General features: G+C 44.8%; 1 protein-coding gene across 2 annotated transcripts in view; it reads left to right on the top strand.

The window, feature by feature from the left end:
• Nucleotides 1-4,482, top strand: part of WIPI2 (WD repeat domain, phosphoinositide interacting 2) — a 56,725-nt gene extending 52,243 nt beyond the window's left edge. For both annotated transcript variants that reach the window (XM_030211856.1, XM_030211857.1), the window contains exon 12: nt 3,768-4,482. In XM_030211856.1, the coding sequence (XP_030067716.1) occupies nt 3,768-3,880 (113 nt within the window). In that variant the 3' untranslated portion in view covers nt 3,881-4,482. The remainder of the gene's footprint in view (nt 1-3,767) is intronic.
• Nucleotides 4,483-16,009: the final 11,527 nt, after the last annotated feature.

The raw sequence follows: 16,009 nt of genomic DNA, 5'->3' as shown, positions 1-16,009 counted from the left end.
CCGAAACTTTTTGAAAGGGAAAGATTTCAAAATAAAAATAATCGTGTTGGGATCTTAACATTTTTCGGCAAGGAAGTCCACCATTTAGCACCTTGGTATGAAAAAGTAGCTAAACATACATAGATTTATAAACTACTTTCTTACAGGTTGGAAAATGAAGACGCAGGTAGTCTCTTGCATCAAAGACTGAATTGTGAGAAGGCAAAGTAACAAGGGGCAACACCGTACAAAATCTGAAATATGAGAGCACAGAGTTTGAATTCAGTCTTGGCCTTAATGGGAAGCCATTGCAAATGTATCAGTAAAGAAGTAGCCCTACTGCTACTACTACTACTACTATTTAGCATTTTATAGCGCTACAAAGCATACGCAGCGCTGCACAAACATAGAAGAAAGACAGTCCCTGCTCAAAGAGCTTACAATCTAATAGACAAAAAATAAAGTAATCAAATCAATTAATGTGTACAGGAAGGAGGAGAGGAGGGTAGGTGGAGGCGAATGGTTACGTGGTTACGAGTCAAAAGCAATGTTAAAGAGGTGGGCTTTCAGTCTAGATTTAAAGGTGGCCAAGGATGGGGCAAGACGTAGGGGCTCAGGAAGTTTATTGGCGCACGCTAACTGTAGACGCTTATAGGAGTATTATGGGCATCTACACGGTTAGCACGCAAAAACGCTAACGCACTTCTAGTGCGCCTTAGTAAACAGGGCCCTAAGTAACCACCGAGGACACCTGAGATTCAAATGTTAAGTGCCGACCAGCGACAACCCCTAAAATTTTAGAGTGGACTCCAAAGGATAAGAAATACAGTCAGTGCTAAAATTTGTGCAGGGATTATGGTCAAACTATTTAGTTATTACCAAAAATGTAGTCTTTTCGCTATTTAATTTTATCAGAGGATTCCATTAAGTCAAGGCCAGTTTTAATCCTGTATAGAATTCCCTGGATGTCGCCTCAAAAAGGGACGTAAATAGTAACATCATCTGCGTACATAAAATGATGGAATCCCATTGACTCGAGTCTTCCACAGTGGAGCCATCATGACATTAAATAATTAATAATAATTTATGAAGGCCACTTTGAAAATTGCCCTCAACCTTCTCTGGGCTAATGCAGTGATGTCGGGGAACAGTTTTAGAACAGGACTGGGGAAATATACACACAGATCATTTTTAAACCCGCGCCTGTTTTCCCCACAATTTTTAAAGGTGCTGAGTTGCTAAATAGTATTAACTGTAGATTTGGTTGACTTCACCTCAAAAAACCTGCACAAAAAAACAAAGAAAAATGAAAGTGGTTAAAAGCGTACAAGGAAAAAAAAAATCTGTGCTTAAGTATTCTGTAAAGTGCTAGGTCAATATGTGTTGGGGAACCCCTAATTTTTCACTTCCTACTTTGGCTCCCTGTTAAAAACACATGAATTTGGCGTGGGGACAAGAGTATATCAGCAGACTGTAAGAGACCAGGGTTCAAATGTGAGCCCAGCTCTCACTAGGCAGATACTGTGTGTTAAACTAGAACATCGTGGAAATTGGAGAAGTTGATCACGATTGTCTCCTTTTAGGCCTTTTGCATAGACTTAAGTGCTGTGTTTAATGGGGATAATTTGTTCTGTGTGTAAAGAGGAAATGACACATTCATATGCCTTATGTAGATATTCCCAGGGTGGAGATCGTATTTATTTTATAAAATAAGCAAGTATTCGCACACATTTTCACCAGCTTCAGAGCAGGGTAAGTATGTGTGTGCGTTGACATTTGTGTGCTAGGGGGTCCTTTTACTAAGCTGTTGCAAAAGGGGGGCCTGTGCTGGCATCAGTACGCGTTGTTGACGCACGCTGAGGCCCCCTTTTACCGCAGCGGGTAAAAGCCTGGATTTTTTATTTTTTTTTTAAACAAATGGCCACGCGGCAAGTGAAGCACTTGCCGCGTGGCCATTTCAGGAGGGGAGCACTTACCAAAAGCTCCCGCACTAATCCGGCGGCAACCGGGCAGCACGCGGTACTGCCCAATTACCGCTGGGTAAACACCATCACTACAAAAATAAAATAGCACTGGAAATGGGAACTACCGCCAGGCTGCTGCGGTAGCTCTGTGGTACTTGTGGATTAGCAAGCGGTAAGCCCGCGTTGGTCTTACCGTCGCTTAGTAAAAGACCCCCCCCCCCCATAGGCGTAGTTTGACTGTTTCATTTGGGGGGGGGGGGGGGGGCAAAGAATGGGCGGGGCATATTAGCATAGCATTTGCATATATACATATGCAAATGAATATGCTAATATGGAGGAAGGAATTGAAATTTACAGGCAAAATATCACAGATGCACATTTCAAAAAGCTGACACATTTCGATTAATAAATTATGAATAAAATATTTTTATCTACCTTTGTTGTCTGATCATTTAGTTTTTCTAATCGCTTTGGTCCCAGTGTCTTCTTTCCAGTAGGCTTCCCTCTGCTCCCCACCCCTCCGAGTCCCATCCATCTCTTGCTCCTTCCCTCTGCTCCCCACCCCTCCCAGTCCCAACCATCTCTTGCTCCTTCCCTCTGCTCCCCACCCCTCCCAGTCCCATCCATCTTCTGTTCCTTCCCTCTGCTCCCCACCCCTCCCAGTCTCATCCATCTTCTGTTCCTTCCCTCTGCTCACCATCCCTCCGTCCCATCCATCTTCTGCTCCTTCCCTCTGATGTGCCTGACCTCTCTCAATCCCATCCATCTCCTGGTCCATCCCTCTGCTCCCCACCCCTCCCAGTCCCATCCATCTCTTGCTCCTTCCCTCTGCTCCCCACCCCTCCCAGTACCATCCATCTTCCCTCTGCTCCCCACCCCTCCCAGTTCCATCCCTCTTCCTTCTACTGCCCCCCCCCCCCCGCGAGGTCCAAGATCGTGACTCCGTTTACCCCCTCTCTTCCTCCCTCCCTCCGGCGCAGGCAACAGTCTTCAGCTTTTTCAGCGTTCCTGGCAGCGGTAGCGATGTACACGCTGCCTTCGGTCTGCCCCGGAAGCCTTCTCTTCAAGTTCCTGTTCCCACCTATGCGGGAACAGGAACTTGAAGAGAAGGCTTTGGGGCAGAGCCGAAGGCAGCGTGTACATCGCTACCGCTGCCAGGAACGCTGAAAAAGACTGCTGCCTGCGCCGGAGGGAGGGAGGGAGGAAGAGAGAGGGGTAGACGGACACGCTCCTCTCCGTCCGCTTGGCTTCCCTGCCCTCTCTGTCTGTGTCCCGCCTTCCTCTGACGTCAGCGGATGGAGAGGAGCGCGTGCCTGCATGTGCTTTTTATTTTAACTAATGGCGCGGCGTCGCCTCTTCGTCGTTTGGGGGGCATTGCCCCCCCCCCCGCCCCCCCCCCCCAGTCTACGCCTATGTCCCCCCCTAAATGAGCTGGTTCTGGGAGCCTGTCTTGTAAAGGCCCATAGGCACATATATTGCCTTTATACAACCTATCCTGCTTTATAGGGTGGCAGTAAAGGTACATATAACACTAGGGCATGGGACGGTAATGATTCAAACAATTAGGACTTATGTGTGTGCTGTTATTGGAGGAGGGGGAGGGTGGAGGTAAGGGGAAGGAACTGGGGGGAAAGAGTAAACATTAAAACCAAAACAAAGGAACCCTTAAACTGTGAATGGTCTTGATTCCATGATGAGGACGTTAGTGAAGACTAATGATTGGTGTACCTCATAAGCTCAGGCTTAAGCTAGGACTATTTACACACTATACTATTACCTTGTGTGGCGCTCAGTCCCATACGCTATATTGCTATCTCACTACAGGCTACTCAGAAGACTTGGGTGCCGTCGGTGGCAGCAGCCTGGAAGATGAAACAAATGCACTGCGACTGGACGAAGACAGTGAGCACCCTCCAATGATTCTTCGGACTGACTAAACTTTAACCTGTGAACTCTCACTCCCGCGGCAGAGAACTCAGACTTGACATTTCTTAAGAACTGCGGTGTAATTGCTGCTATGAACTTTGACACGAGTAGGGAGTAAGAGACTGAAACAAAAGTTTTAAAAATTGTAGTTGTAGTCAAATTCTATACTTTTGGGGAAGGAAATTCTATTGTTTTCACATCAGTGGCTTTTAAGTGTTTACCTATTTCAGCTGCCTTTTTTTTTTGTTGCCAAAAAACATAACTTTATGCAACTCGTTGAGCTTATTAACTTTGCATGCATTAATGTGGCAAGCTTGCATAGGAAAGGTAGAAGCCACTTTAATTAAACTCAACTTTGTATTTTTTTTAAAATATGTATATATTTAGTGAATGTATGCAGGATGCACAAAGTAAAGAGGAGGGCTGTGGTTATTGATTCAGCTGGGCCCAGTACCGCACTGACAGTGGTCCAGATTGTTTTCCAGGCATGGGCTTGCAGGCATGTCCGCTGACTGACATGCATCCTTCTGAGAAATGGCCTCTTCAGTCTCCTTATGCTACCACATTCTCTCTCCTGGACCATTTTTGTTAATTAAAATTCCTTCTGAATGTTTGTGGGCGTTCTCTGTTTTCTTCGGTTTTTTGGTGTTAGAAGTTTACAATACATCCCAGACCAAAGCAATACATTCTTTAAGGGGCCTTTTTACTAAGGCATGCCGAAAAATGGCCTGCGCTGGTGTAGGCGCGTGTATTGCTTTTTTGGGGGAACTGAGACCTTATCGCCATCCATTGACTTAGCGGTAAGGTCTTGTGCATTAACCGGGCGGTAATCGTCAGCGCACGTACACTGCTGATTACCGCCCGGTTAGCGCCACGCAGTAGAAAATAGAAATTACTTTCTGCCGCGCGTTTTGGACACACATCAAAATTAGAATTACCGCCCAAGAAACGCGGTAGCCAGGTGGTAATTCTAATTTGACTCACGTTGTATGCGTGTAGGCGCCTATGCGCCTTAGTAAAAGGGTCCCTAAATTTGTGGCATATAGAGCAAAGGCCCTATAAAAGGGGGTTTGGATTTGATTTTAGGTGTCTAAGCCTGTTCTTTTTCCCGCTTTTGTGTTGCCTGTTTTCAGCCGCCCTTGAAAATGGAAAGATTTTTTGATTAAGAATCATTATTCAGTGTTTCAACACTGTATCATGTTAAGTATTGGACCATTAATCTATTTTACCTGCCACATGATTTTCTATATACAATGGTTTACATGGGTTCCCAAACCTGGTCCTGGAGGTACCCCGGTCAGTCAGGTTTTCATGATATCCAGAATGAATATTCATGAGAGAGATCTGCATGCAGTAGAGGCAGTGCACGCAAATCTCTCTCATGAATATTCATTGTGGATATCCTGAAAACCCGACTGGCTGTGGTGCCTCCAGGTCCAGGTTTGGGAACCACTGGTTTAGGAAAAAAGTGAATGATGTTTGACACAATGGACACAAATCCAGAGAACTGCAGAATTTAAACTAGTGACCTTCAGTGAACCCTTGGCCATTTCACTTTCCCTCTGTAAGCAAACGAGAAGAAAGCACAAGCACCAAACAGACTTTGTTTCTGTGAATGACCCGGCAGCAGAAATTCTGACATAAACAAACCTGCATTTGAGAAAGCAGTGTTAACCAGCGTTAGGATTATGGCTGTCTCATTTCACCATCATTCTCATGGCAAGTAAATGGCAATAATGAACCAATGCTTGCAAATCAAAGTTTATTTTATTAGACTGCAGCTCTGGCCATAATTCTTCTGCTTCATAATATGTGTTCCAGGGGCATATTTGAACTTCAACGGTAGTGGGGGCCAGAGCCGAGGTGAGGGGGGCACATTTTAGCGCCCCCCCCCCCCCCCCCCCCCGCTGAAGACGACACCACCACCACCCCGCCCGCCTGCCGCCGCTGCCAACACCACCACCTCCAACTACTTTAAACCCCCTCCCCCCTCTTGCCGACGACTACACCACCACCTGGCTCCAACTACTTTGAACCCCCCTCCGCCGTCGCACCTCCACCTCCCTTTGCTGGCGGGGGACCCCAACCCCCGCCAGCCGAAGTCTCCTTCCTTCCTTCCTTCGTTTGGGTTTGGTTTCTGACGTCCTGCACGCATGTACAACATGCAGGACGTCAGACTCACAGACTCGTTCTGTTTCTGTGAGTCTGATGTCCTGCACGTTAGAAACCAAACCCAAACAAAGGAAGGAAGGAGACTTCGGCTGGCGGGGGTTGGGGTCCCCCGCCAGCAAAGGGAGGTGAGGCGCGACGACGGAGTGACGGCGTGCGGGGGGGGGGGGGGGGGTTGAGAGGGTCGTCAGTAGGGGGGGTCCAGGGGCAAATCCAGGGGGGCCAGGCCCCCGTGGCCCCATAGCAGATACGCCCCATAGCAGATACGCCCCTGATCTGTTCTATGAAGAAGGCTCCAAGGTAGCGGCAGAAAAAGAAGTGATGCCACACAAGTCATCGATGCGTTGTTCCACGTTCAGAGCCCCAAGTTTCTAACCAAGGAATGGGACAAAATCTCTGAAGGACAAAGCAGTGGCCTTCATACTGCTGGTAGCAGGGACTGTCCTTCCCCATGTTAAACTTGTACAGCGCTGCGTAACCCTGACAGCGCTATAGAAATGCTAAGTAGTAGTAGTACTTGTGTATGGTTAGAAGCTCATGGTAGTTTTTTAAATTAGTGTTTCTTATTCTTCCCATCAGAACTAAAAACACAAGTATTCTTGCCGGACTATATTTTTTTTCCTTCCATTGGTACACATTGCTATAATGTTGGTATCTTTCTTGTGAATTTTCTGTCAGATGACAGAATTCAAGTGGACTGATACTTACCGATGGGATGGGGAAGGCCTTTTGTCTCGTTTGCTTTTCTGCAGGACAATGCCTTACCTACAAATGCACTCAGTCTGCAGCCCCTCATTACCTCTCTACCCTCATTTCCCCTTACGTTCCCGCCCGTAACCTCCGCTCACAGGACAAATCCCTCCTCTCAGTACCCTTCTCCACCACCGCCAACTCCAGGCTCCGCTCATTCTGCCTCGCCTCACCCTATGCTTGGAATCAACTTCCTGAGCCCTTACGCCAAGCCCCCTCCCTACCCATCTTCAAATCCTTGCTCAAAGCCCACCTTTTCAATGTTGCTTTCGGCACCTAACCTTTATACCTTTCAGGAAATCTAGACTGCCCCTATTTGACTGACTGTACATCTGTCCTTTAGATTGTAAGCTCCTTTGAGCAGGGACTGGCCTTCTATGTTAAATTGTACAGCGCTGCGTAACCCTAGTAGCGCTTTAGAAATGTCAAGTAGTAGTAGTAGTTATTTTAAAACCCATCTCTTTAAGATTATCCATTGCTTCCTGATCTAACTTGGGCTTGGGTGTACAGGGCTAATTTATTTAATGCTGCCTGTATGGGGAAAATGGAACATGTTTTGCTGTGAAGACGTTATGATGGAGAATTACCTGAGTGTGGTATCCCCTGTGATAGTTTGCAAGTAACAGGTGTGATGAGTTTAACAGGTTTATGGGAGCAAGAAATTTTGAGTACTTCAGACTCTGAAGCCCACAGACACTGGGTAAGTAGTGTAAGTATTTATCTGCAAAGAGTACGGTATAACCCATAATTGCACACACAAGCATACGTCTTTATTTACATGTCTTCGGTCAGGGGTGAGATTATTGCAATGCTGCCTCTTGACGGAGGTCTTCTCTTTAATGGCAATCTCTTCTGATCTGTCTGCTGGAGGCTGGTTGGCTGGTTTCCCCAAAACCCTTAATTTATAGGGTTTTGGTCTATAGGCTATAATGTCTAATTGTCATTAGCTGTGGGGTTGGGTGTAGTGTCTTGCAAGCATTCAGAATTGGTTTATCCCTTAGGTGGTCTAAGCTTACCTCTGTCACAGCATCTGCTATTGTCATGTGAGGCTAAGGACCATGACCCCCATCCTTGCCAATGTATGTTATAGTCTCATGAGATATATATATATATCCTCCATGACCACCAGGCCCTAACAGAACAACCTCGAACTTGAGGGAATTGCATTAGCTTTCCAACTAGGAGCTTCACAAGATCTGCATAGCACTGGAGCACTGTCTCCCACTCTCCCCCCTCCTGGCCTAACTTCGGCACGGGGGAAGGCATACAGGAGTCCCTGTATATATAATACAACCACATCAAACAGTAAAAGTAGCAGCAGAGAGCCACGCTTTATAATGTTTCCAAAAAGTCTGCTCCCCAAATTGCTACTCCTTTGACCCCAAACCAAACTCAAAAGTCCACAATAAAACAAAATCCAAATCCATGGAACCATAATACCTTGCTAAAGCAAGGTACACAAAGTGGCAAGCCCGTTTGGCATGTCCCTTCCATGTGATGTCAAAAGCGTGTGTGTGTTTTTTTTTTGAAAGGCACAGCTGATGACAGTTTTCCATGAGCAGGGTTTGCCTGGAGCAGGAACAGTGTTCAGCATACCTTATCCAACACCCAATCTACACAAAGTTTTGTTGTAATCCATTCAGACACCAAATTAGTGAAGCTGTTCTCCAAACTATCTAGTCACTCCATGCTCTTTGATAGCATAGTAAATGACAGTATTCGGGTTATAATAATCACAGGTCAGCCTTCTTGGAAACCTTACATAAGTATTGCCACACTGGGACAGACCAAAGGTCCATCGAGCCCAGCATCCTGTTTCCAGCAGTGGCCAATCCAGGTCACAAGTACCTAGCAGAAACCCAAACAATAGCAACATTCCATATAGAACCTCAAAGAGTAGCAAGATTCTAGAATTCTAAAGAATAACAAGATTCCATGCAGAATTTCAAAGTGTAGCAACATTCCATGTAGAACCCCAAAGAGTAGCAAGATTCCATTTAGAATCCCAAGTACATAAGTGTTGCTATACTGGGACAGACCGAAGGTCCATCAAGCCCAGCATCCTGTTTCCAACAGTGGCCAATCCAGGTCACAAATACCTGGCAAGATCCCGAAAAAGTTCAATACATTTTATGCTGCTTATCCCAGAAATAAGCAGTGGATTTTCCCCAAGTCAATTTAATAATGGTCTACGGACTTTTCCATTAGGAAGCCGTTCAGACCCTTTTTAAACCCCGCTAAGTTAACTGCCTTTACCACATTCTCTGGCAATGAATTCCAGAGTTTAATTACACGTTGAGTGAAGAAACATTTTCTCCAGTTCGTATTAAATTTACTACTGTGTAGCTTCATCGCATGCCCCCTAGCATTTTTGGAAAGAGTAAGCAAACGATTCACATCTACCCGTTCCACTCCATTCATTATTTTATAGACCTCTATCATATCTCCCCTCAGCCGTCTCTTCTCCAAGCTGAAGCGGCCTAGCCGCTTCAGCCTTTCCTCATAGGGAAGTTGCCCTGTTGTCCCCTTTATCATTTTCATCGCCCTTCTCTGTACCTTTTGTAATGCCACTTTCTGTCTGCTGACATACAATCCAGAGCTGGAAAAACTGAGGAAAATCATAAGAGATCTACAACCTATACTCCAGGAGGATGAATTACTGAAAGAGATATTCCCATCCCCACCAGTACTGGCCTTCCGACAGCCACCCAACTTAAAACACAAGCTAATCAGAAGTAAACTTCCATCACAGACTGAAAAGGAACAGAAGGGCACACTTCCCTGTAATTTATCCAGTTGCAAACTATGCCAAAATATTTCACAGGACCCCACAGTCATCCACAAAGGAAAGATATTCAACATAAAGGAATCTTTCACTTGCTCATCTTCCAATGTGGTATTTATCATTCAGTGTAAAAAATGTAATGAAGGATGCTATATTGGAGAAACAGGCCAGATGCTTAAGACAAGATTCAATTTACATAGACATCACATGAACAATACTGGTGCCAGTAGGGCTCCCACGCCTGTTGGTCAGCATTTTACAGGACCAGGACACTGTACCAGTGACTTCACAGTGAGAATCCTGAAAGGTAACTTTAAAACCATACAAGAACGTAAGACCTTTGAAGTCAGAATGATTGAATATTTTAACACCCAACAGAAAGGACTTAACAAGGATCTGGGGTTCCTAGCCCATTATAAACCATAAAGCTGTATGTCTCTGTTGATCACCCCACCCCTCACCTATCCACACCCATCCTGTTAGAATATCAATGATATGCTTTGATGTCCCCATGCATACCTCCGACCCACCCCCATCCTCCCACCCTGTCAGACTGTCATAGTTATGCTTGAATGTTTTCACTTATATACACTGTCAGCTAGCACATTTGCTTATTTCCGATCTGACGAAGAAGGGCAACCTTCGAAAGCTAATCAAGAAATGTATTAAGTTATGTCCAATAAAAAAGGTATCATCTTATTTTCTTTTCCATGTTTTATTTTGTTTGATTTCTATTGATAACCTTAAGAGTGGACTAACACGGCTACCACACTCCTCTACTTGTCTGCTGACCTGTATTTGTCCTTGGCTCTGTAAAAGTTGGCTTTCTCAAATTCCATATTTGCTTGGGATCTAAAACATATCAATATATTTATAATGATTTATCACTGTAATATTTAGTACAATTCCAAATCCCAGATACTAACCTACCTTCCTATATGACTGTGTGATCATACCCGGTCCCTGTCTCTGTTCCAGACGTTTAACTTCTGTCCTCCTTTTTGTGCTAGAAAGGTATTCAGCCATCTACCACTCTCTCTGTATTCTCTGAATCATCTTTCCTCAATCTCAGATCATTACTTATTGCCCCTAAATTGCCTTTTCTATGGAAAACTTCTCCTCCTACTTTAAACCTTTGAAATATTTGAATGTTTCTGTCCTATCCCTTCGTATTCTTTCTGCCAAGTACATTTTAAATTCTGCAATCCATTTTAGAGGGTTTGTATTGTTTCCTGATTCGTTTTAATGCTTGTGTTAGACTTGCTGCCCACATTCGCCACGAATTAATATGTTACAAGAAATTCTACCCACTTCTCCAGCAATTAATATGTTGGAAGAAATGAGTTATTTTGGGGAAAATAGCTCTAGAGCAACTCGCCACTGCTTATAATTTAAGAGCAGGTGCTGTATTTATATTGATTTCTCCACCAATCACCAAAGGTGATAATTGCAATAAATTAAATAAATTAAGTATATATATATATTTAGAACACAAAGAGACCATATTTTTAGCTTCAAAAAGATTGATTTAATTTACAATTGCACACGAGAGGTAGGTTTTAAAAGGGATCTTTACAGGTAATCTGTGCTTAAAATAGAACAAAGTAGCAGGTAGATCAAAAGTTGTTACTCACAAGTCCTTGATACACAGTATGAACAGCATTAGGTAAGCACATGTTTTAGGAGCAAGGCTTCAGCGGAGCGGACCCCAAAGAGAGCAGCAGTTTCCAAGAGAGGCAGGTTTCCAGAGCGGCAGGTCCCAAGAGCGGCAGGTCCCAAGAGAGCGAGCTGGGCTGTTTCCAGGCCTTTTATAATGTTAGCAGAGAAGCATGGTGTGTGCATGTCTTGGATATTTTGCAAGGCATTATGGTTAATGTAGTCTCATGTCTGCACACGACCCCTGAGTTGGTCTCATGTCTTATGACATCACGAGACTTAGTCTGGATTTTGCTGGCAAATGTCTTTTGATGTCCTGTTCAGTCTCTGTGGCAGATACACATTACAAGTCCTTCCTTTCTGCACATGTCTGGAAGCTGATGGGAGGGGCAGGTATACCTTTGACAAGCAAATGTCCTGTTTATGGTCCACCCTTTGAAGTCTTTTGTCTTCAATGGATTCTCCAGACTCTCTGCCTCCTTGCATCCTCTGGTTAGGTCCAATCTTTGTTGTGTTGATAAAGCAGTCTTAAGTCTTTTGTTTTGAGGAATGAGAAAAGGCAAGGTGAGGCCCCAAAGGGAGAGGGAAGGGGGCTTTTGGAATGAGACTATTTTCTCTGCTGCAGTGTTTTTAAAAGATACACAAATATATTGCTGTATATATATCCAGCAAATATGCTACATATTTCAGTAATAAACTGATACCGTTACACTTGAAATAGACAAAGTCTCATTTTATACAGCTGAATGTAAGAGTTGCTTTTTGGAAAGGCATGTTTCCAAAAATAAAGATTTCTTTTTGTGCTTGTGTATAAATAAAATGTGCTAATTACATGTTTCTCCTCCTTAGAATTAGGATATTATAAACATATAGTGAAGTGTCCCTACACACAAGTAAAAGCCAGTCTGGGGTCTGATCTGTCAATGGTGGTTATTTCTGTGTTGGAAAAATATCCAGATAAATCAGGCTTATAATTTTTTTTCCCTAGGTGATGAGAAATTATTGTGTGATATGTAGGTGCTTGTTGTGACTTGGTATGTTGGATTTGCCATGTTTCACATGAATATACTAAACAAATTAGGAATCTGTGCCTTGGCATTGGGATATAAGATAACTTTTGAAGGCTTTAAGTGCAGTGGCCATAATGCTTTATCCTGACAGGTGCTTCAGGGTTTGGAGAGTTGAGGCTGGAATCTATTAAGGGACCAGCACAACTGCTGAATGTGAAAATGATTCATCTTCACTGATTAGGCTTCTAAACAGTGTATTCTGCAGTGAGGGCCATGGAAAGCAAGCAGAAATATCTCCTGAATCTACCAGAAAGCAAGAGCATTATGGAGGCAATGTTCAATGGCTCTTTCCCTTGCATTAAAACCTGCTTTGAAAATATCCCCCCTCCTCCTTTATGCAGATACATATTCCATCAGCCTGTATATGACAGTGGGTGGGGAGAATGTATGATCACATTTTCAAATTGTGCACACTTTTTAGTGTATAGTTTAGCAAGTGCTCACATATAGTACTTGAATTCTGCACCACACTCCCTGTAGTGGTTCACTTTGAAACAGGGCCGCCGAGAGAGGGGGGCAGGGGGGACAAAATGCCTTTGGCCCGGGCCTTCAAGGGATGCCCGGTGCTGCAGTCCCCTCCACCCGCCCCGTCCGTCCGTCCGCCACTGGGCCGGGCCCCCCTGATTTCAAATCATAGCGCCTCACCTCGCTCCGTGTGAAAGAAGTGCAGCAGCGGCAGTCTGCAGATTGCCTCCCTTCGGGCCTTCCCTCCCTGTGTCCCGCTCTCTGCAGGAAGGCCCGAAGGGAAGCGATCTGCAGACTGCCGCTGCTGCGCTTCTTTCACACGGAGCGAGGTCGAGGTGAGGCGCTATGATTTGAATTCAGGGGGGGCTTGGCCTAGTGGTGGACGGAGGGGGGGGGCAGGGGCGGGACCACGGGGGCGGCCTTGCCCAGTCTCTCGGCGGCCCTGCTTTGAAAATGTGCTTGCAGGCCTGTGGGATTCAAAATTACTCTCCAAGGGGTCCTAAGTTTTGGTGCGCAGCAACAGGCTTGTGCACCAATCCAGAACTACCGTAGGAGCCTGGCGGTCGTTCCCACCCCCAGCGTGCATATTTTCTAATTTTGCACTGCCATTGCTTACCCGGTGGTAATCACTGCCCGGTTACTGCCAGCTCAAAGGGTGGGGGTAAGTGCTTCCCCCTCCCTGAAATGGCCGTGCGACAAGTGGTTCACTTACTGCATGACCATGTCTTTTTGGGAAACGGAGACAGCCTTTTACCTGCTGCGGTAAAAGGGGGGCCTCAGCGTTCGTCAAAAACAGCGCGGGGCCCTTTTTTTACTGCAACTTAGTAAAAGGACACCTAAAAGCATAATTTCCATAGGAGCAATTCTGTAACTGGGCATCTCTATTGAGGTGCCTTGAAGACACGCTGCAAACGTGGCATCTGGGTGCCCAGGAGTTCTTATAGAATTACTAGTGTAATCTGGTATCGGTGAATCTATTTATGTGCCGACAGTTACACCAACTGTAGACCTGGTGTAAATGCAGGGCCGGCTCAACCCATGGACCGGGTGAAGCACTGGTCAGGGCACTAGTGAAAAAGGGCGCCAAAACCTTGGTCCTGTATCTCTCCCCTCCAACCTGTAGTTCAGTATCCACGGCATACTGCACCCTTCTCCTCCACTGCTAACTCCAGACCCTGTTCCTTTTATCTTGCTGCACCATATGCCTGGAATAGTCTTCCTGAGCCGGTACATCAAGCTCCATCTCTGGCCGTCTTCAAATCTAAGCTAAAAGCCCACCTTTTTGATGCTGCTTTTAACTCCTAACCCTTATTCACTTGTTCAGAACCCTTATTTTATCATCCTCACTTTAATATTCCCTTATCTCTTGTTTGTTCTGTCTGTCCTAATTAGATTGTGAGCTCTATCAAGCAGGGACTGTCTCTTCACGTTCAAGTGTACAGTGCTGCATATGTCTAGTAGCACTATAGAAATGATAAGTAGTAGTAGCAGTCTTTGGGATTCCGGAATCTTGCTATCTTTGGGATTCCGGAATCTTGCTACTCTTTGTCCTTATCCCTTGTTTGTCCTGTTTGTCTGTCCTGATTAGATTGTAAGCTCTGTGAGCAGGGACTGTCTCTTCATGTTCAAGTGTACAGCGCTGCGTACGTCTAGTAGCGCTTTAGAAATGATTAGTAGTAGTAGAAGTCTTTGGGATTCCAGAATCTTGCTATTCTTTGGGATTCCGGAATCTTGCTATTCTTTGTCCTTATCCCTTATTTGTCCTGATTAGATTGTAAGCTCTGTCGAGCAGGGACTGTCTCTTCATGTTCAAGTGTACAGCGCTGCGTACGTCTAGTAGCGCTTTAGAAATGATAAGTAGTAGTAGAAGTCTTTGGGATTCCGGAATCTTTGCTACTCTTTGGGATTCCAGAATCTTGCTATTCTTTGTCCTTATCTCTTATTTGTCCTGTTTGTCCTGATTAGATTGTAAGCTCTGTCGAGCAGGGACTGTCTCTTCATGTTCAAGTGTACAGCGCTGTGTACATCTAGTAGCACTATAGAAATGATAAGTAGTAGTAGTAGTAATGGGGAAGAGAGGGAGAGATGCCAGACTGGGATTGTGGCACACTTTATCACCAGTGGGGGTAGGGGGAGGGAGAGACATTGGCTTGTGTGTAGGGCACCACGATCCCTTAATCCAGCCCTTTGTAAATGCTTGTGCCTAAATTGGTAGGGAGACGCATAACTGGGAGACCTGCCATGTGTGTATGCTCCTTTGCATTTACAATTATTTAAGGTACAAGGCTACAGAATAGTGCTTAGGTTCCCTCTTTCACAAATTTTCACTTAAGCACTAATATCCTGGACATTTATGCATGCAGGGCTATATAAATGTGAGAACCTAGATTATAGAAGTGCCCTGTCTGTTTGGTATAATTATGTCCTGCCTTTGCAAAGCTCCTCTGCTTCAGCAGAACTAACTCATTTGATCCTTATTTTGTTTTAATTACCTCATTTCCCCTTGGCTCTGTTAATGTAAGTATATGATGTGTGAAGCAGAAACCATCATTAGGCACTGTCTGTATTTGAAAGAGTCCTGCTGTTTATGACGGGTCATTAGGTTGAACTAGAACAAAGTACCATAGAATGACAAAAAAAACAACAACTTCTTGTTCACTTTTCAGGCACTTAGATCTGACAAGTGACAACTCCATATCAGATGTGTACTGATCCCATACGCGGTTCTCCCCAGTGGATTGCAATGAAATGCAACCTTTCCTTTATGGCTCCTTGGTTTCCTCCTTGTTTGGTCTTCAAGATCAGTTGACTTACTGTACTGTGAGCTGTCATTTGCAACTATTTTGAGGAACGCCTTTGAACATCTAACCCAGCCATCACAGTAAGGGTCCAGGACTAGGGACCATGTCTTTTAGGACCTGCTGTGCGTGCATACAAGGTTTGGCCACTGAGGGCTGCTAAGGTGCAGTATATTACTACTACTTATTTCTATAGTAATGATAATTGCCTTCCTTCTTTAGTTCCTAGCACCAGAGCTATGGCACTGCCCATGGATCATCCCAACCCACCAAGGTGCAGAAACCAGGCTGTGTATTGAATGCCGGGTCTCCTAATGGTAGTGCAGAACTGTAGCGCTAACACGATGGCCCATGAAAAACAACTTTTCTATACTGTCATCAACATATTATATCTCTTAAATATTAGATGTGCCATCAAATGTGGGAGATAATATATCTTATTTATTG

Source organism: Microcaecilia unicolor, chromosome 8 (genome assembly GCF_901765095.1).
Source record: "Microcaecilia unicolor chromosome 8, aMicUni1.1, whole genome shotgun sequence".
NCBI lineage: Eukaryota > Metazoa > Chordata > Amphibia > Gymnophiona > Siphonopidae > Microcaecilia > Microcaecilia unicolor.
The sequence above is the reverse complement of the archived record's forward strand: the minus strand, read 5'-3'. Positions and strand labels throughout refer to the sequence as shown.